This window comes from Haplochromis burtoni, unplaced genomic scaffold (genome assembly GCF_018398535.1).
Source record: "Haplochromis burtoni strain Fernald_Lab_line unplaced genomic scaffold, NCSU_Asbu1 Contig_76, whole genome shotgun sequence".
NCBI classification, from domain to species: domain Eukaryota; kingdom Metazoa; phylum Chordata; class Actinopteri; order Cichliformes; family Cichlidae; genus Haplochromis; species Haplochromis burtoni.
In genome coordinates, this window is record NW_024582437.1 from 17,318 (window position 1) to 39,719 (window position 22,402).

Here is a 22,402-nt window from a genome sequence, read left to right on the forward strand (position 1 = left end):
TATACTGATACGGACTGGGTAATGTCTTTGGAACAAAAGGATGCCGCACTGTTTGCTTGAAATGAAAATAATCAAACTACAAAGTGCAGATTTGAAAGTCGCTCTTAAAATCAGAGTGAAAAAATGATGAGGCAAGCTAGTCCATTATACTGGAATTTCACTGCAGCAGCTCACTAGTTTGTATGGCTCCCTAATGTTCTTGTACACATGCTTGACAACATCAGGGCATGCTCCTAATGTAACGACAGGTTCCTGGAGATCTACTGCCAGATCTGGAACAGGCTCAGTGAGCCCTATCAGTGACCTGGCAGCACCTGATCTGGATCCTCTTTGTGAACTTAACATGCTAGCCAAAAATGATTTCTTTGCTATAGCCATACAGGGCTTATTTAAACAATTCTGACATTTTGTATTGCGTTTGATTAAATGTTTCTATTCTCATTGTTCTAATGTCATGGTAACTAAAATAACCAAACGTGTTAGCTATTCTTTTGACTTGATAACCTTTTACTACATGTTGGTTTTGCGGCTCCACTGTTAAGCTTTGAAGCCTCCTGGGTAAAGTCTGCCGTGTCACTTGGAACACCTGTGAAAGATGTTCAGGCACTTAAAGCTGCATATTTGGCCTTAAGATAGACATGGAGCCCATAAACTGAGGGGTATTTCAACACTGACAGGCTCCCTGTGGAAATAGCATTTGTGATTTCAGGGGAGGTTAAGCAGAGCAGGAAGACTGTGGTCTCTTTCTCCCAGGATGATATATATATGTGACACAGCGCGATTCATCTGCTACTGGGCATCCATAAGCTGTCTGGCAGATTTGAATTTTTTTTTTCTTTCCTTCATTTTTTGGGATGGTGATTACGCAGCGTGGACCTCGGGTTAAATTAGCCATGACTTGCATTAGAACATGCTCTCTTCACCCATATACCAGATAGATTTAGCATAAAGCTAAATTTCTCTGTGATTATTTAATGTTTTGAAGATCACAGAAGTAAGTGCGACGTGCATCACTTAAGTTGGTGATCGATTGTGTGTCGCATGACAAAAGACACAGCCAAACGCAAGTTGTTAGGAAATTATAGTGTAATGCTGGAGATGGATGAGCCACCAATGACATCCGCTGGTTTTGTAGCTTTCACGAGGCTACGTCATAGTGAATTACAAATCCTTAACGGTGCTGTCATGCCGTTAAGGCCTAGTTGACCATATCCAATCCTTTGGCTGGAGATACCACTTGTCTCATGCAGTATGACATGACGGATTTCACAAATGTTTTTGAAATCACTCAATGGTACTCGGAAAAAAAAGACAAGAAAACTACAGTTTCAGAGTTTAGCCACATATATTATAGCCACAGACAATAATGAAAGGCTTCATCATACAGTCACATGAAATGTTTTTTAATAAAACACAACGTACACATATGCAGTCCTATGACCATACATTTGCTGGATCCTAATCAATAAACCTAGAATATGTCAAAGCATAGTTTTATTAGTCTTGTTTTTTTTTTCTTCTTTAAAACATCAAAATCAGTAGATGAGGTCAAATGAAAGGAATACAACACCTGCGTGACAGACGAGAAAGCGTTTCCACGTGTTAAAGATATGCACTGTTATAAGGAACGCAAAGAATATTTCAGCATATAAGAGTAACAGTATGAGGCAAAAATTCTCACTGAACCAAAAAAAAGTACAAAACAGAATTAATAAATAAATCAAATATATACCATATAAATGAAATAGCTATATGGTGGCTATGTTTATTATTTGTTTTTAATCATTTTAATCTGTAGCTTGTATTACAACCTTTTTTTCTCTAAAACATTTAGAACGATGAACGAGTCAATACTGAAAATACAGTAATAAGCTTTCAATATTAGATCAACTATGTACACGAGTCTGTTGCCATGCTAGTTGAACAACTAAATTTATTCTTTTCTTCTTCTTCTTTTTTAGTTTTTTAACCACACTATACAGTTAGAGCATAAAGCGGTCTGAACGTAAACAGTTTGTGCTGAGAATAAAATACTTTGCAACTATGCATGGTAATTTCTTTTAATATTACTCTCAAAAATGTACATAACATAAAGGCCACAATGGGAACACTTGTCTCCATGAATAAGGAAGGTAAGGATAGCTTTGACATAAATATAGGGAACAAAAAAATAGTCTCTCTCTCAGGTCAAGATGCCATTTTCTTGTCCATCAGCATCGTTTTGCTTCCTCGAGCGTATTTTTAAATCTCTCCCGAACAGTTTATGTCGCCAACTCCCTCACAACCTCACCGTCCCCTTCCTGGCTCCTCCGCCTCCGCGGTACCTCTGGTGGCTCCTCTGTCTTCCGTCACCCCAGACGTTGAATGACATGGTTAATGACGATGAAATGAGTTCGGTAATGTCAACTGTAAAGATCCACAAGGTAACAAGGCTGGGAGAACAGAGTCACCTGGCTGGTCACTGCAGCTCGGGGAGAATTAGCAGGAGGCAGAGGCATGAAAGCATGTGTTTGGTGTGGTTGTGGTTTAGTGTTGTACTTATATCACACATTATATGCTGTATATTGTTGGACTGGCAGATTTATGAGTCCTGGTTGGCATGGCGAAGGTGGGATAGGGCTGGGCAGCAGGACGGGAGGTGGCGGGGTTCGTGATAGTCGTCAGTCAGAATATAGGTGCAGCAGCGGCTAGCAGCTTTGCGTTGGTTCTTTGTTCACTGGGTAGTTTCAGTCCTCACTGGCTGGAGCGTTTAGAGGCCAAGTGGTCACTGTGCTGGTTCTGAGCTCGAAACCGCAGCCTCTGCTTGTTCTTCTTCTTTGGCTCTTTGGATCGATGCTTTCCTGAACCACCTGAGCAGAAACAAGAGAGAGAAAAGATTTTTCATTTTAATCATTACCGTCAGGTGTGAGATTCTCTGAGTGAGAGCGATTTTGTATTTTACACTGCCTCATGTCAAACTCGTTCTCTTCTTTAGCCTAAGGTTGGCAGGTCATTTCAGTTAATTTTATTATTATTAATCTCTGGCTCTCTTCCACAATATGTATTTTCTCTTGTGTTTGCTGACAATTGGCTTGTGAGGGCCTTAAAAAGGTACGTATGTGAACTTTTGCCAAAGCCTGCATTATGTAAAAAGTGAGTCCTACGTTAGGAAACATCACAAATGAGGTCTTAGCTTGCTCCAGCCCTCAGAACTGAACCCCAATTTTAAACAAACGTCTGTACAGCCCAACACTTCACTGTCACAGCAATAGAGAGCAGCAATAAGTATGGGAAGTTGCATAACTCTTTTCCAAGTTGGAAAGGTCCCCCAGCCCAAGGTTAATCCATCCCAGGTTTCACTGGGATGGGCAAAGCATGCTGGGAACTGACTTCCTGCTCTCATGGAAGCGTGTGTGGTGAAGGATCTGCACCCAAGGCTCTCTGTGACAGAGAAAACTGGCTACTGAACCACAAGGCAACCAATCTGGCTGCCAAGGCCACAAATAAGATAACGAGGTGTGTGTGCAAGATGTATGTGTGCAGAGGGAGGAGAGGGGAGGCGGGTGAGTGTGAGGGAATTTAGGGGGAAAGAAAATCTAATGGGGGGAAAAGTGGAGTAAGGCTTGGATGATGAGAAAGATATCTGGATCCTGATCTAGAACACAAAGAAACAAGCCACGCTCTGGTTCGCTGACATGGGAAACACAGGAGGAAAGTGCTACAGAAAAACAAGTCTCATATGGTGGCCTTCACCGCTTAATTCGACATCTTATTACAGCAGTTGTTTAAGCTTTTGTCTTGAAAGGAAGGTAACGGTGTGTAAAATGTGGCCCCATCTCTAATTGCCTTCTCATACTGTATGTGCTGGTGTTGCGTTGGCCCTTCAACGCACCCATACAAAAGACTGTTTTCCTGTTCTCAGGGCTGCTCTGTGAGGTAGATTTGAAAATATTCACTCATTTAAGCTGACACGCATGAGAAAGCAAGATATTGCTCTAGTAACAGGGTTTCCCAATGAATAATACAGATGCATGCAAACATCAAACCTCTGAGTTATTTCCTGCAATTAATCTAATCTTGTTATTTTCAGTCACTTTGCCAATCTGAAACATGGCAATAAAGTTTCTTGCACACAGCTCCTAGTTAACATCACCCTTTGAAAACAACTTTCACATCTCTTCCATCAAACTCTCATGCCCTTCAATTGAAAATATTGCCAGGGGACTTTGTACACTTGCTTAGCTGATTCTACTCTAGATTTTCTGCGTGACTTAATGTAGAATAATATTAAAGTAAGTCTGGAGCTCAAAGGCATTTGGCCTATAGGTTCATTTTCCTAATTGCTCTTTAAAGAGGTAATTTTCATTCAAAACAGTGTTGCTAGGTGCCTGATAAACACGGCTTTCAGTGCAATCAAGTCAGGATAAATTACATTTGACAGCAATAAAGTACACGGTGCTGCATTAAACTCCTTCAGTAACGGGCAAAGCCCTCGTGGGCCATTCCTTGGACGCAAGGCTGCATTTAAACTGAAAAAGCCTGCATTTACAGCAATTGCTTAAAACAAATAAATATGTGAGAGTTAAGTTAAAAGGCTCTTTTCCTGGCTAGTTCAGGACTGGGCAGGGAGTTTGTAATCCAAAGAGTTTTACGCTCACAAAACACACACACTGAAACAAACTCAGCAGCTGCACAAGCAGGCTGACTTATAGAAAATCAAAACAAAAGTTCACAAATTAATAGTTACGCTAATTAATTACAACCTGAAATGCCTGATTAGCACCTCTTCTACATCATACACTGCTACTATCACATATTTTATTGAGCAAACTTTAATTTTTTTTATTGTTTTAAATGACTGTGAAGAGAATGAAAATTAAAATTTTTAGTGACAACAAAACTGAGCTACAATCAAAGGCAAAACAGAACCTGCAGTGTAATTCTACATGTAATGCCTAAAGCTAGTTTTCTTAGCATTATTTTTTCCGCTCGCTGTGCCCCTGACCACATTTTCACTTGCGCTTCCCTTGAGTGCTTATTGTTGCCTGGTTACAAAAAACATCTCCTGCCCAGTTTTTCTTCTCCTCCTGCTTGATTTTGATTAGTTAGTGTGAAAACTGGCATTGTTCTGAAAGTTTAAGTGTTGAGGCCAACTGAGTAAAGACAGTAAACACACACACAGACAGACAGACACTGATTGCATTTATTTCCCACAAAGAAACAGCTAACTAGCTAAACAATGGGAATGGTAGATACGGCGCTAAATAGGGCTATAGCTAAGTTTGCTTATTACATTCCTGTTGCAAATTAGGAATTTGCCATCCTTAATATCATTATAAATTTTTACATGATATAAAAATGTCATATCACAATACCAATGATATTAGCAACACCATACATTTACATTCCCAAGCTGGCACAACAGCACAAGCCCAGACATGTCTGACAGCGAGAGCCACATGTCAGTCTAGGGAGGAAAAGGGAGGTACTCCAATAAAGCTTTGCAAAATATGCAAGAAAACTGTTCTCGCTGAAGGAGGAAACAACAAATTGTTTTGCCACTTGAGGCACGCCATCAAGTACAACCACGCAGTAAAGGCAAGAGAGCTGGAGATATGCCACCCAGAAGTAAACAACTGGACCCCATATGACATGATGGAAATTACTGACTCGGTTACACGGTGGTAAAGGCAGGCTTTGAGCAAATGGTTAAAAAACCCGGCCCAGGTTACAGCATCCCAGATAGGAAATATTTTTTAATTTCGATTTATTACGTGACATTGTGGCAGGTTCCTGAAGAGCTCCATTATTAGATCATTTTAGTCCCTGCTATTGTAAACTAAAGAGTTAAACAGTTGTGTTACAATTTTACTTAAAATTTACAATTTATATAGGATATAACACAGGAAGTAAAATAAACATGAGGGCCTTCACAGCAGAAACCAAATACACTGCCTTCTAGCCTGTTCCCCTAGCTTTGGTACCCAAAAAACTTTACTTTAGCATTTGCTTGAATCCTGACTCATCACTGTCCACTGGCTCCTTGTTGTTTTTATTATTAATTGAAAGGCTCTCCTCTCACTTTCTTTGTTTTCAATATTTTACCTGTCTGTGTTCCCACGTTTTCATCCCAAATGTTTCTTTTTGGGGGTTTTTGGTTTTTATTTAGCAGATATTGACAAGTTCAGACTTTTCCAAGCCACTAGTGACTCCTTCCAATCATACTCCTTCACATCAACATTACCAGTACATTTCAAAGCTAAGCTCACGCCCCCAAGCTAACTGATAGTGCTTCATAAACACACCTCAACAGAAAATTAGGACCATATTTCATAATCCAGTCTCAACGCTGACAGCTAGAGGGCAACCACTCCCCACATAAGCCCCTTCCCCCCTGCATCTGGTGCAGCCCCAGTGTGATGTTTTATCATATCTACCCTATGAACTCCCATTTAGCCTTTCCTCAGGGCACAGTGCACACTGAGCTTTCATCATCTCATATTTACGACCGATGTAATCACTTAAGCTGATTACTAGGGTTCACAGAGGAAACAGTTTAATTTGCATCAATTGCTTTCAAAACCAAAAACAAATTCATAAATCTTACAGCATGTAAAGATAATTTTCTCTTGGAAGGCACAGTGGCCTTCAAATCATTCTCCGTCTTTGTTTTGCATTGAAACTGGCACAGCAAGGATCAAATCAAAAGAACACGACTTTTATAAGAAAATTATCTCCATTTAAAAAAAAAATAAAAAATTATCTTTCCATTCTGGCTGCATTTACTATCAGTAGAGCAAAACCGCAACTTCACCAATGTTTGGTTCTCCTCCATAGATACAGTCTTCTTTGCCAACTTGACGTTCGCATTCGGGTTTGAACTGAAAAGTGAATCAAACAAACAAACAAAGCTCTCAAGAGCAAATCAAAATGTTTTTGCATTTCGGAATCAGAAGCAGAGCCTGCGGTGGGATTGTTATTTACCGCTGTCAAAAGTGACCTTTGTGGAATTCTTTTGTGTATCAGTCAGCGTGCGAGCACATGTGCGAATGATGTGCGGCATATGCCCTGTACGCTTGCGAGTCCGTGATCGTGAGCTTCTATATCACCTTTGTGAGCTTGAGAAATACTTTGTGTCATTTCCAATTTTTTCAGCTGCCAAACCAATGAGCAAAGAGATATTAAACCTCTCCACAAGCACCGTAGAGGACATTCCTCAATAACCTCTTAAAGCCATTGAGGATCTGCTACTTTTTCTTTTTCTTCCCTATCCTTGCCGTTTCCCCTCTCCATGTCCCCGACTTTCTATTTGAGGCTCTCAGTATGGTACAGCTCCAACTAAGAGTTAAGTGCTATTAGACGTATCATATTATTAGGATCACACTCCAGAATAATATCTCCTTGCGGAATGGCAATATGACTACTTGTCCAACTGATGCACTGAAAGATAATCAGTCAAATCCATATCCAAGGGGAAGGGGGCCAAAGCCAAAGCTCCCTTCATCTATGTCAAAGCCAATATGTTTGTTTTGGAAAAGGGAAGCAAATTGAAGAACATGTATAAGTTTACATGAGAGAAATCAGACTTTTGTTTACTTTTGTCACCATAAAGAGATTTTCCCGTTAAAGTAAAAAAACCAAAAAAACTACTTTTTCACTGTTTGCTCACGCGTTATTGTGAGGCTACTGCTATCTTACCCTATCGTCACAGAGGGTGCAACCTCCTAAAAAGAAGCAACACACAAACCAATGGGCAGGCCAACTGATTTCATCCACTCACGGCTCCGGCAGCAGTGCAGGAATCAAAGGCCTAATCTTATCTCCTTTGCTTTGCGGTTTGAGAACAAAAATCGATGGCTGACCTCGAGAAGGCATTAAGACATACGGTAAATGGGATCCTACGCTGCTGAAAACTTGCCCCTGCTCTTCTGTTACCCCGTCCTTTCACTCGACACAGACGGTCAAATAATAAGTTTCGAAGAACATGGAATAGGGACTGGGGGCAGAACAAAGAAGAAAAACAACAACAACAAAACAACAAGAAAAACATTCAAACAGTTTTGAAGAAGATTCGATGGGACTTAAGGAAGGTAAAGCCGGAATTTTTGGCGGCTCGTCTTTTTCATAAACAGGCCAAAGCGGAGGCCATTATTTGTGAGGGAAGGAGAGAACTACTGGCGCCAGTGAGATTTGATTTCAGTGGCAGAAATTGGATTAGCAGCCATTAAGGGCCTCCTCACACATACATTTATAATGCTGTGAAGGGGAAAGGATCTGCAGCCAGCCAGTACTCACACACCGACAACTCCTCTGTCTGGGAAAAGGTTACGGACTGACACTGCCCTATATTGCCGCTGAACTCAGTTTGCAGTTGATTTATAGGTGGGACATAGCCATGTGACCTCAGCTGACCCATGGTTCATTAAGGCGTGGGCCTGATAGGTAAGCCAAAACTTTTAATGGCGCTTTGTGCTGTTTGTGTCCGCCTGTGGGGGAAACGCTGCAGAAGGGTGATTTGACATTGGAAAACAAGGAGAGCGTGCTACAGGATGAAATTATGTATAAAAAGAGGCCACAGTTTGTAACAGATACAGATGCGAAAGGAGAAAAAGCTCCAGTATTTGAAGTACTGTGGCAGAGACACAGACGTCAGATAGTAGGAAAAAAGAAATCAGCCCCTTGACAGAGAGGACAATCATTTACAAGATGCTCATCTTGCCAGCCAACTGACAAAAGGCCCTCTGCACAGCATCACTTAGCCCTAACAAGGTTATTCTGGATCACACTCTTTCATTCACTTTCGTTCCGTCCTCCTTCCCTTTCACCCCATGCTCTGCTTACTATCACCACGCTGCTGGCCGAGAATGATTTAAAACATACGCATTCCGATTTAAAAAGCTAATGTTGGGATTAGGTCGCTCATTATTTTCTCATCTATGACCCCGGCGGAGGATAAGCGCAGAGATTTTAAAAAGCAGGTTAGCTCTCTGCTCGGCTCTTTGATGCCTTATTTCACTGACAGTAAGTTAAAGCGAAAACCGGACTCGGAGATTAGCGTCTCTAAGCAGAGAAGTCCTGGCAAAATATGCATGACTGACACGGTGATTAATGCGCCCGATGGTCAGCACAGACAGTTTTGTTTTTCCCCCTTGGGAGATGAACGATAACACCAGCAAGATGCAGCCGCAACCTGCACAGGTCGGCTACAGAAGCAATGAAGTTCTCCTCCATCAGTCTACTCAGGGTTCAAAGTCATGCTCAACTTTGCCCAATACACTAACTGTTCCCCTGGGTTACCACTGCTGCTGGCTCGAGCACTCACAAACAAGTTATTAACAAGAGACCTTGACAGATGCTTAAATTAGACTATCTTCCAAAGAAACTCCAAAGTCAAATCTTGCCTTCCAGAGATCTTTCCTCACATTTACTCACTTAAAACATTCCAAAATGTTGGAAAGTCAGGAATTAGTTCTTCCTGCTGTACAAGAAAGCACACAGTGGATCGATTCCTTAGGCCAGATTTGAAAGTTGGAAAATTGGAGCACGTATCATTTCCCACGTTTCTGAGATACAGTTTACTGGCACAACATAACATGATAATCCTAGATCTAAGGTAACTACTCAGGACAGAGAAATAACATGCCAATGAATATAATAGGAGCCAGCGTACAGTATATGCCCATATGAAATTTATCTTAAAAGATGTTTAGCTAATCATAGTAAAGTATGACTTTTCTAACTATTGTTTACGATGGAGGCTAATTACATTAGTTTACCAATTCATAAACAAATTGAATTAGATTTTTTACATTATGTGGCCCATTTACAAACAACTGCAAAGCCTTCAAAACTACACATCTTTATTCATTTGTAGAAAGAGAGGATGGGTGAAGTAGCCTGTTTAAAGCTGAAGGTGTTTTTATTACAGAAAATCAGCAACTACTGTATCTCAGAGGCATGAGCCACCACCACCATTACTGTCTATTATGTCAAAATGTAATGTGTGTATATTTGTGTTCATCGCGTATTCATCATGCTGAGTGTGTAGCAGGGATTTATTAAATACAAGAGGATTATTTTGAAATGCATCAATTTGATCTATGTTTTGTTTGCTCTGTTAACTAGTCAGCTAAAGATGCCAAATACCACAACAGGAGCTGTTGACTGATGTATCCATGGTTTTATACAAAGGTTTCCCAATGTTGCACGACCGAGCACACCAAAAAAAAAAACAAAAAACGGTGGAACAAATGTATAATCTACAACCTTGAGAAGAATGCTATTTTCTCATCTGGCTACTGGGCTTAAGAACAGACATGATTTTGGCAGGTTGTGTTGACCGATAGAACATCAGTTCAAAAGAGGTTAAAGTGAACCACTAAAAGAGCAGGATGTTCTTTCACTTTAATACTGTATCACAAACACTCTTGATTGAAGAAAAGAGCCCCACGCAGGAGCAAGATGGTTCCTTACCAGTCCCTTTAAGAGCTAATTTTCTAAAGCTGATATTGAAAACTACACCTCGGTTCTTTGCCTCAGTTAGCATCCCGTCACTGGACAACAGGTCATACACACCGCACAAACACTTAACCTCAAACTATAAATGCTTCCTCTAAACTGCACTGAGCAGATGCCTCGTCAGTAGACAACCGAACACAGTGATACAGGGATAGATTTCCTCATCCTCAGTGGTAAAGCGGTTCAGTCATTATTTCTAATCGTTTGGTGAGCGTACCAGACACAGAAAAGGAGAAATTAGGTCTCAGGGGTTAAATTACATGACGTAATCTGGTTTCTGGTCTGTGACATCCTGCAAACTGTTACGGTTTTCCCACTTCCACTTGGGGTTGCCAAAATGTAACAACTTGGGAGCAGGGATCGTACGCACGCTGTCGCCCCCTGCAGCAACGAGAGGCTGTCTGAACATAGGCATGCCGCTAATGCGAATCAGCCTCCTCTCAACTCGGAAGACGTGCCTGCTAGAGAGGTACGATACTCACTCTTCATTTTTCTGTTTGAATTAGGGCTGTATAACTGATCATCATTGATTTTTTTTTCTTTTTTCGTTTTCTTTCTGGTAAATGGAGCCTTGCTGTATTGCGGTAGCTTTACACGGCTCATGGTGTCATGAGGGTAACGTCAGCAGCCAGTCTGTGAACAGGCATTAAGACCAGCCTGCTGAGTCTGATGCCCCTGGAAACCGCAGGGCCCAGAGAGAAATGAGCAGCCCCCTCTGCGGTCTGCTATCTACCGACTGACTCATCGACACATCTGGGCCTAAGTATACGGGGGCTGCGCTGGCCCGTGGGCTCTTGGGTAAATGATGGATAATTAGCTCTAGTTGACTTTAATGAATGGCTTAATGTTGTGTTTCATTTCTGATGAGAAAAATATAAAGCACAGCAGTTATCAAAGGGAGGCCCCTGCACCAATGTTCCTGAAGGCTTTGCCGCTGGCGTGGTCTATTTGCTTTTGAATTTGTTGTGCGCATGGGGGAGTGAGCTAAAGCGAGCTACAGTGTTCAGCAGTGTAAAATATAAACATGGATCCAAAGATCGGGGAACTTGCTGGGATCTACAGTACAGTAGCAAATTCATTATTCTAGACAGTAAGCTATTACAGATGTCAACTCTGTTTGTCTTTACTCAAAGATAGGAAGAGCTACAGCACTCCAGTTTAATTTCCATGCCTTCTATATTAAGATGAGATCTCTATAGAGTCTTTGATCCGTCTTATAATTTCCACATGCGGTGATATAAAGCAGGAAATGTGCTGCAGAGTTATCATAGTCATCCATCTTAGTTTCCGATAAGTGCTTTGCATCGAACTGATGAAATTAAGCTTTTTCAGCAAACACATGATCGAGCATGGATTCATTTATTCTACTGGACACTCGATAACAAGATTCTCAGAAGCTTGTGTAATATAACTGCCGTTTACATTTCTGTGTCTTTACAGTGATGTACTGCTGCTTGCTGCTGTAGCTCTTGATCTTATTTGACGGTTCGGTTTCATGCACTTGTACACCATCCACCTTGTCCTTGATACAGTTAATCAGACTTGCGATCCACAGGCAAAAGCAATAAAAAAAACCACTCACTCCAAAGAACCTCAGCAATCTTCCTCTCTGTGCATAAACAGGCATGTCAGCAGAATTAAATAGGCACCTCTAAACGGATCTGGGCAAGAAAAGGAGATCAAACTATGGAGGTGATATAAGTATTTGGAGCATTTATTATTTGTCTGAGGAGGGGAATCTGCATCTCCAGGATTTGTTGAGAGTCTGGGGCTCATGTAACGCAGGGGGTCAACCCCCAATGAAGCATCCTGGCTGGGGGATTTACCTGGATCAGCCACCTCCTGTGAGCCTGGAAGGCCTGAGCAAGAATCTCTCTGCGTAACAGTTCCCCAGCCTCCTTTATAGACAGGAATAAAATGGGTGTTAGCATACGCACGAGGGGGCACACAATAAGGTGTATTAAGAGTGGAGAGGGCTTTCTGTATCCCTGTTTGCCAAGTAGCATTCATCCCAAGTGTTTCTAGGCTTAAACATGAAATCGATAGCATAACCAGCTAACTAGCGTATGCTAAACAGCATTGCTTCCATCATAAAAATAAACAGTAATTTAAGGAATGTCTGATCTTGCATTTGTGCTTACTGTGCTTACAGTATTTATTGCCTCTTTTCTTTATTTCTAAGTGTATCGTCTGCTATTGAATTTGGCTTACAATCACCTTTTTAACAAGCCAGCTAATCATCTATGGTCAACTGTGTCATTGAGTGTCTTCCAATGTGTTTGTGTGCACATGCCCCTCTAATCAATACATCCTCCTGTCTCTCTAGGTCTGTAAGGGAATGGGGAAGGATATAGAAAGAAATTGTTCAGCAAGACTGCCTTTTTACATCTCAATTCTGCACAAGCCTTTTCATCCCCCACCCCTTCTCTCTACTGGGAAACTTCAGGAGGAAATCCCTCACATGTTTGGACATGGAGCACAACTGTCCCAAAAGAGGACCAGACCCTAACAAGCGGGGAGCCAAACTAAGTCAGATGGGCTTAGGCACAAAAACATAGACAGGGGCCATCAGGATCATGGTGCAATCCCTGTGCAATGGCCAGTGATGAGAGAATCAAGGCTGGCAGCCACTTTTTTGTTTTCCTTGATTGTTCACCTAACTCTCAAAGGGTGCTGTTGTTCAATCTCCTCCGGTGATCCCACAGACGGCACATATTTTTTGATAAAAATAGTTCATTAGTTCACAAAGGAAGGAAGGGGGGAGATGCGTTTGATGTTCGCTGAGCTCCTGTTGCACAGGGAGAGAGGTAAAGCCAATTCAGGAAGGGCTTGATCCTCTCTAAGGCCTGTGCTGCATCAAACACTTGTCAAACACCAGACAGACAGACAGCTGAGTGGCTCTGACAGATCCGATCACAGACACGAGCAATAAGAGTCACTGCCGGCTCAGCTCCTCTATCCAGGCACCACTCACTCCCTTGTCAATAATCCCCCTTAAATTCACAAGAACACAAACAGAGGGCTTTTAGGCATATGGCAGACATTTTCTTGTTGTTTTTAGCTGTGCGTGATTACAGTGCAATTTCAACGGTCGTTTCATGGTCTCACCTCACCAGGGAGAGAGAGTTGTGTACTCCAGCATCTGTCATAGATGCAGCAGGGGCAAGAGAAAGGAATCGAATCAAAGAAAGACTTAAGCGCTCTCTAATCTGAACGAACTGTCTCAAGGCCTGCTGGGATCATGGTCCTGAACCTTGCCACCCAGTGAGAAGGAGCATTTACATTTGAGGGGATTTGATATGGTACCTGGAATAGGTTGACTTTCGTTGAATGGCCCATTCAGTCATTTCTTGACATTTTCTTTGGAGCGCTATCATATTCTGTGCACTAAACGGACCATTTTTAACATGACAGAATATTCAAAATCTGAGAAAATGCCCTTTGCGCCACTAAAGCCAGTGTGCTAACACAGTCTAAAAGAGGTCTGGATAAGCACCATTTGCTCTTCTGTAACTTCTCCAAGTTTCAAGAAATTCAGCCAGATCATTTCTGTTGTGTAATTTCAGTGACAGACAAACAGACTAAGAGGACTGAAAATGTATTATGTGCAATCAAAAATGTAAATTTGTCCGTTATTCTCACCAGGGTTGTCTCTGTGAGCTTTCCAGCTCTTCTATTGCACTTGGATTGCTGACTGATAGTCCCATTCTGACCATCTGCATGTATGCATTAGCAAATTCACCATCCTTAGACCTCAAACTTGAGCTGAGAACAAACCTCAAATAACGTGTCAAATTGGCCCAACTTTCATGTCAAGGATCATCACCGATGATGAGATCTGGGTCACTGGCTATGACCCAGAGACCACACAGCAGTTTTCAGTGGAATAATCTGAAATGTCCAAGCCCGGAGGCGGTGAATCAGATCAGGAGTACAACCAGAAAACACGTTCATCTTTATTTTCGATTTTGGACTCTGGGGTCAAACTGTCAACACGGAGTGCTAGTTTAATGTCCTAAGTCATCTGAGGGGAAGAAATTTGGCGCATGCCATCGTCTGACCAACGGCATAGCACTGATTAGGAAGACGTTTTTCAGTCACACAGACATAATTGTCATTCAACACCCACCCTGCTTGCCCTTAAAATGAAATCCAAGCAGTAGGATTGCTGTTTTGACACACTGGAGAAGACCTTAAATAACCTTAAAGTGTAATTTATGGTCCTGCAAATGCGTCCGTCTGCGTCCGTTTCCTTTTGGGCAGCAAGCGGAGAGGGGGTTTTCACCCACCGCAGACGTGCTCGCGTGCAGTACTCCAAAATCACAACTGCACGTCGCTGGACGCGGATGTCGTACGCATGTGCCAAATGCTGATTAGTTGAAAACTGGGCCGAAACATGGAAGGGAGCCACAGAGGAGTTCAGTGCAAATAGGAAAACCACGGAAAAAACTTCAAAGATCAAAAAAATAAAGCACGAAAAGTACGTTGTGTATTCATTTTCAGTTCAGCTTTCATCTGTTGCAATGTCGGTCTTCTCCGTGGATGGCTCACAGATCAATGACAGCAGACCGGATATACTACATACTCTAACTCAAGAACAAAAACTTCCAGTAGACTGTGAACCATGAATTCTACTTAATGATCATAGCAGCATTTAGATCCAAATTGTGCGTGTTACTTTATAAGTGCAATGTTCGGTGGTCAAACGAACTGTAACCGTAACAATAAAAAATAAAAACAGCTGCAACAGCAAAAACACAACAGAAGTAGAAAAAACCCCAAACTCTCACAAAACACAATGGAAGTGTTTCTGGGGACACAATAATGTGACGGACCAGCTGCTGAAGTATCAGATAAATCTTTGCTATTAGCCGTTTACTCACTTTTAGAGCTGTTCCGTCACAGTATTGTTTCTTCCAAAAAACTTTTATTTTGTGATTTCTTTTTTTTTTGCTTTTGCATTATTTTTTCTATGTTTGTGTTTTATTCAACTTCTGTTGTGTTTTGTGAGCTTTTGTAGAATTTCTCTCTTTGCTGGTGTTTTCTTAAGTTGCAGTGAACTTGACCCCTCAGGAACACCGTCAAAAAGTAGTTACAGAAGAATTATTGCACTTTGTTTACATCAAAGTGCTGAAACCCTAAATCAAGAAGAACGTGTCATCCACCCAAAGAAATACAAAGATGCTGCATTATATTATTCTTGTCCTCTAATATATTGCTCACAAAATAACAAACCATGGTAACATTGCATGAATTGCTATTTGCCTTTGAAAATTCATGGTCTGTGCACTTATGCCACCTGCAATTGTCTAACAATAAAGAAATACTGGTGAGTCCAGTCTGTAAAACTATTGGACATAGTGAGGAAGTAAGCTTTAACAGAATCAGATGCTTGCCCTATTTCTTTTTCAAAAATAGACTCATCAAGTAGTCAAAAACCTGAACCAAAATGCATGGCAACAAGGCTCAGTGTCTGCTGGGATGGAAAAAAAATAGGCAAAAGCTTGATAACATGCTAGCATTTCAACTTTAATAAGATACTACTTAGTCAGTATTAGCTTATATTAGCTTACAGCTAGATCTGTCCTGGACAAGTGGCTAAAAATCAATCAAGTTAAATACCCTAACTGCCGCTCGCTCCAAACTAAAAGCATGTAAGAAGCTAATAACTTCAGATTGGCTCGTGGAAGCTACTTTGTGCTTGTGTTTTTTGTTCTTAGTCTGAGCATGTCAGGGTCACTAACATCCTGCATTCACTCATTTAAGCTGACATTGTTAACCTGTGACATTACCCTGGCATTTTGCTTTTAGTTGTGTGCTGATGAGAGTGCAGTGTTCTTCAATGCTGGTACGCTGGGCTTGGCCTCTACTTACCACTGTAATGGCTGTGCTTTTAGTCTGCACCCCCTGTATTTGTCACTTAGTTCACACAGACACATAGAAAAACACCCCAGACATACACGCAGCCAACGGCCAGCAGGTCTATACTTGTTCTTTGTTGTGTCTACATGTCTCTGCGCTGGGTCCACGTTCATGGACATGAGTGGGTCAGAAGCCACAGCCTCTCTCTCTGAATCACTAGCTGTAATTAAACGCTGTGATGGCTCTATACAGACACTCGGCAGCAATGGAGAAATAAAGTGAAGGCGATGGAAAGAGGAGGAGAGGAGTTGAGTGGTGTGGAGTGGAGCTGAGTGGAGAGGGGTTCTTGGAGGCTGAGCCAGTGCAACTGTGGACCAGATGTTTTCAGGCTGTCCCGTTCGGCTCCTCGCCTGCCTTCTATTCTCCTCAAGCCAGACCGCTTAGAGAGTGAGGACCACAGAGTGCCGCTTCAAAACAATGTGCGCCACGCGAACACGTCCTCCTCCGTGGCATGCACTTTATTCCCGCACTGTGATATGTGATACACGAGCACTAGCGTGTCATTCGAGTGCGAGACAGGAAAAGAGAATGGAAAGAGGGACGAGGGAAAGAGTAGATAATGCGGTGACTTGTTCTGCCTGTGAGGTCTGTTTTACTGTTTATCGGTGTCTATTACACGTTTCTCACACTCGGGCGGTGTAAACGGGTGTGCGCACGTGTGCATACGCATCCTCATCTGTCTGGCGTGTTGTGGATGTGGAGATGAAAGCGTTCGTGGGCCCCACAGGAGAGCTGGCAGCAGCGGCGGACTGGAGGTCTGGCAGACAGAGAGGCATTGCAGGGATGGGGCGCGATCAGACAGATCACTGTTTGACCAGTTCGGGTTATTTAAATATGAGGTGACAAACCCCAACACGGGCCTGCTTCAAGCTATGGGTGCTTCATATTTTCAGACTGGAGAAGAAATGATGGCTTTACATTTTGCCTTGTTTCAGCTTTAAGAAATTACAATAAATAACAGAGTTGACTCTTATACTCCTATAATTTCATGCTGGAAAAGCCTCTAAAACCATAGTAACCTCCAAATACATAGCAATGAACTTCAATAAACGTTTTTTTAGAGGGCAAACAGGTTCCATATAGTCACATATTTTACAAAAGGCCAAGGAGTGCTACATATATGATCCATCACAACTTCAAAGATCAAATCAGAAGCTGTTGCCATCTATCCTTGTAAAGACTGTGTCTTGTCTGCAGTTAAAAAAATAATAATAAAAAAATAAAAAAAAATCACAGGGTGTAACGGCACCAATTGCCCATCAAGGGGTCGTTGGTCGTTTTATGGTCATGACCGTTTCATGGTAATATCAGCCCATACACTCACAACGGGGGGGAGGCATGAAATGAAAACATTCCACTACTGTAGAACATTTCCCCTCCTCCCCCTCTTCTACCACCTCCTTCTCTCCCCCCACCAGTTTGCTGCCACTTTGTTTGTTTGTGTACGTCTGTTTTTGATGGGGTTGTTGATGTCGGCCCATATGCCTCATTTCCTCAGCCAGAAGACGACAACGGAAGCCGCGCAACCGACGCGGCGTCCCCTCGTCCCCGACAGAGTTCCTCTCTGAAAACAGTGTGATTGCAGTGAAATGCTGTCTGCAGTCACGGGTGAGCGCAAGCATCAACTTTTGGCTGTCGCCATCAGCTAGCTCGCATCAATGGGAATAAGGACAGCAGTAATGCACATTTCAATAAGCCCAGTCAAACAAATAAGAGGACGTCTGTATCTAATGTGCGTACACGAGTCTACAAAAGGCAGTTCAGCAAAACCACAATTTAACTGGGCCAAAGAGTGTGAAAAAAAACAACAAAAAACCCTCACACCCCTCCTCTTTCTTCCTGCTTGGAAAAGACCAGATGACAATAATGTGGAGCACGGAGCCCCAGTGAGTGCCACTGACCCCTCCTCTTCCAACGCCCTCCCCTCCCTCCATCCCCCCGGTCTTTGAAAGGCCTCCACATGTTTATGGTTCATGCCTGTGGTATGACGATGGATTCTCCATATAAAAGCCAGCAGGATCATGGGTGTTTCAAATATTGCTCTCTGAAGACAGTTGCAGACAAAATGACAGCAGCCATATTTATTTTGGTCAGAGAGCAGGGACACTTAGTGGGAAGTTAATCAGAGACACCCCTGTTTCCCCGCAGGGTTCCAGCATCACCCCCACATGCCCTATAAGGAATGTACCCAGGGAAGAGAAGTCTCTAAGAAGACTACCGGTAATGACTTTCTCCTGCAGTGGAAGATTTAACACCACCACGAGAGGCCAGAAAAACAAACCCAAAGGTTCGGTTTGAGACCATCGGCATAAAGCACGTGTTGATGGTCTGTCCAGACAAGAGCCTAGACAATCAATTTTAGGGAGATATGAAACACAAGCGGAGAGATGGGGAGAAAATCATGGCACAAATGCGCACACGTGATAGATGAAGTGTTAATTTGTGCGTGTGACCGTGGTGGTGACCGTAACTGCCATTGGCACTGAGATGCCGGAGACCTGGCCAAGGCAGTGACAGGTTGATGTGTCTGTCCTCTTCACCCACGCTCTTATTCACTCCAGCACAGCGCAAAACTTCCAAAACACGCTCACCTCAGTTTTACAGAGCCACAGCAATGTGTGCAACACATGGAATTTGTCATGTTTAAATTAATTCGCTTTTTTTTTTTTCTCGTCTTTCGTCTGCCCCAGATTTGGTAAGAATTTAATTAAATCAATGATTGATGAGTGTTTGTGCGGTGGGTGGTGGTGGCAGGTGGGCGTCATCACAGTCAGACACCAACTCAAGCCCGTGTGACCGCAGCCAAACCATCAATGCTGTCCAAAGGAGGCAGAGTGCTCCTGAGGCCCTCTCACCAGCTACTGTGTCAGCCCCTATGGAGCAGCCTTATTAAATGTAGATTAAGCCGTGGCTCCATCAGTCACAACAGGCTGCACTGAGAGGCACAAATAATCACTATGACAGGGTGGCTGCCAATTAGGGCTCTCCTTCTGTCCTGGGAAAGCGCTCCTCACTCCACTCCCGCTGGCGGGAAGAACTGATCCAGATTGTCCGTGATGTTACCCGGGCCAGAGATCGCCATTAATCACCACCTGCCATTGTAGTGCGGTAGAAATCAGAGCGAAACTTGTCATCTGTGCACCAGCTCCACTGACTTCCTGTAGCGCACACCCGGTGAACATTAATTGGAATAATGAGATAAGTACACAAAGGGAGAGGAGTGCAAACCTTTACTGTCGAGAGCTTTGGGTAGAGTTTAGAGCGGTGTCTCGAGCAGAGCTCTGTCGTTGTTTGGCTTGGACCCACTGCGCTGTGAGCTTTTCTGCTGAGCCGAGAAGACCACGCTCCATCAATTAGGCTCAAGTTGAAAGTGTGCATCTGTTTTAGAAGCAAAAAAAAAAAAAACAGGAAAAAAAAAAAACTGGCCTCATAGTCGAAGGCTACATCCGACAAAAACACACACAGAAATGTGTTTGGATGTCGGGTTTCCAAGCCAAACACAGGCCAGACTCAGATGTGATCATGCTGAGTGCGTAACTCAAATACTCAGAAGTGAGTGGCATCTTTCGCCAGAGCTTAAACCCCTTGGCTCGGTGAGTATAAACACCAAAATTGTGTCTCACACGCTCATAGGCATACATATAAACTGCTCGCTTAAATGCGAGCGCTGGCAGAATCCAGAACTGTTTGGGGTCGCGAGCGGTGTTTGCCACAGACAAAGCAGGCTGAGCTGAGCTTCCTCCAGATTGGATTTAAGGCAATCACCATCCCTCTGTGCATCATTTTACAGGAGCAGAGACTTTCGAGCAGATGGTTCGCAGACGGTGAGGACTAGGGGGGTCCGCAGTACTGTGGATTCACCGCAGAACCAGACTGGGTTCAGACAGAACCTGGCATAAAATCCCACCAGTCAACCAAATCTTCCTGGAGTCTGGTCTATCCAGGGCAGATCTGCGTTCCTTTTAGTCTCGTACACCAGACTGTTGGTAGTGTGCCACTGCTCTGTCACGTCCAATGGCTTAAATGGAGACAAAGGACCTCAAAGGCCTAGAGATGTCACACTGCAGAGGAGTGATGAGGTGATACACTGATTCTAAGTGGGTTTATCCTCTTCTACACCCCTGCCTCAGAATGTATTAAAAAAAAAAAACCCTCAAGGTTCAAATTGATGGCATTGGGAATGGACTGAGCAGCAGGAGCAGAAGAAGTAGTTATCACAGTTACAGTATAAACATAAACTGCACAGTTAAGTTATGACAGGCAGTATTAGTGGTGGCTGGATCCAAGCACTTAAATGACTGATGGGATGGAGGGCTTGGCCTCAGCTGAGCCCTACAGCAGAAAGGGTTTCTCTGGTTACACATACGAGAGATCAATACTCTCACTAAGGCCTGCAGCTCTCCCAAGTGCAGGTACATAATCCAATGGCCAAAGATAATCATTATATGCTCCTTCTCTCTTAGTCTTCCTCTCTCTGCCTCTTTCTGTTTCTCTCTTTTTCTTTCCATGAGGTCAGCGATGTGCCTGCGAGTCTTCACGGGCTCAGAGTAGCAGTCGTAGAAGCGTAACTGTACACTGAAGCACATTGTTCTAAAAAGCCAGATCCTAAATGTCTTTTGGTTATCACTTCCAAATATTTGCAAAGCTGTAAATTTTTACTATTTCATAATTTCATATTGTAAATTTTTTGTGCTTGTTCGCTTAACTTTGGCCTTGGCCGCAAATATCTACCTTTACCTAGAAACCTAATAAACACCTATGGAAATACAGCTCTGAGAGCTGATTTGCAGAAACGGTTGGACATGAGCCCGAATTACAATGGGCCATTTGTGTTGGATTTTACTCCCTCTTAAATGCCAAATCGGGGATAAGAGTTTTGAAGGCTTTAATACTTTATGTTGTTTACACAACATTTAATGTCACTGCCATGGCCGAAGCGGCCATTGTTCAAAGATTACAGTAACATGACTGGGAAAAGAGAGAAAGCTGAGGCAACTCCAAAGATGGTTTGATAGGCAGAAGGAAAATGAACTTCAAATGGGCATCAAACTCATCGCACACATCTGCTTGTAAACCAGTGAATCTGATGACAGGGGGCTGCTGGGAAATCTCTGTAGGGAATTCCTTAAAGACATCACCTATCCTCTATTCCCATCAACACACAAGTCAGGGAATGGGAGGAAGCCAGTGCTGATAGTGTCAGAGCTGCTATTAATAATGTCTCTTTATTGTTTCTAGCCTGGTCAGAGCAATGCTCCAGGGATCCAGGGGCTATAAGAGCATTTTACCATCTCAAAGGTACAATGCGTTGCCATGGTGGTCCAAATGTAGGTTATTTTTGCAACTTTTTTCCATCATTCCCACCTGGAAATGACAGGATTTCACCGTTATTTCTTGTAAGTTTGGAGAACTACGTGAACGACAACCAAAATGTTCCTGGCTAAACAACGTGGCTCCGGATGCTGAAAATATACACTAATTATCTGTCTACTCATTCTATGTGTTGTCATGTATGCAGTACAGTTGTAATGCTGCAAAACCGTTTTCTTTAACAGAACCCTTCACCGCATGTTTTGTCTGTCCGTGCGCCACAAACCTGCGTAATCAGGATCCTGCTTTCCTAGCAAACACTGGCCCAAATGGATCCCAGCAGTGCGAGTGATATACGGTGTTTACACTGATCGGCAACACGCACTGAAGACATCAGACGGTGCGTCATGTTCAATGTGAGAACTCACCTCTTCACTTTATCTGGGCTTTACTTTTTCCTCTTGTGCACATTTTACAGGGGGATTAAATCTCTGCAGACACAGAAAGGGAACGAAGATCGCTCGTGTAGCGTCTGTTTGTGCCCTGCCTGAGCTGGGAGACAGGGATCTGTCTGTGACGTCCAGTGTAATTTAAATACGTGGCTGTGTTGAAATGCATCCATAAATAGCATATAGATACATGCTTCCTATTATTTTCTGTCTCCATTTAATCC

General features: G+C 42.8%; 1 protein-coding gene across 3 annotated transcripts in view; it reads right to left on the reverse strand.

The window, feature by feature from the left end:
- Nucleotides 1-1,517: 1,517 nt before the first annotated feature.
- Nucleotides 1,518-22,402, reverse strand: part of rspo2 (R-spondin 2) — a 58,592-nt gene continuing 37,707 nt past the window's right edge. For all 3 annotated transcript variants that reach the window (XM_042221848.1, XM_042221849.1, XM_005924326.3), the window contains one exon: nt 1,518-2,849. In XM_042221848.1, coding sequence (XP_042077782.1) covers nt 2,734-2,849 — 116 coding nt within the window. In that variant the 3' untranslated portion in view covers nt 1,518-2,733. The remainder of the gene's footprint in view (nt 2,850-22,402) is intronic.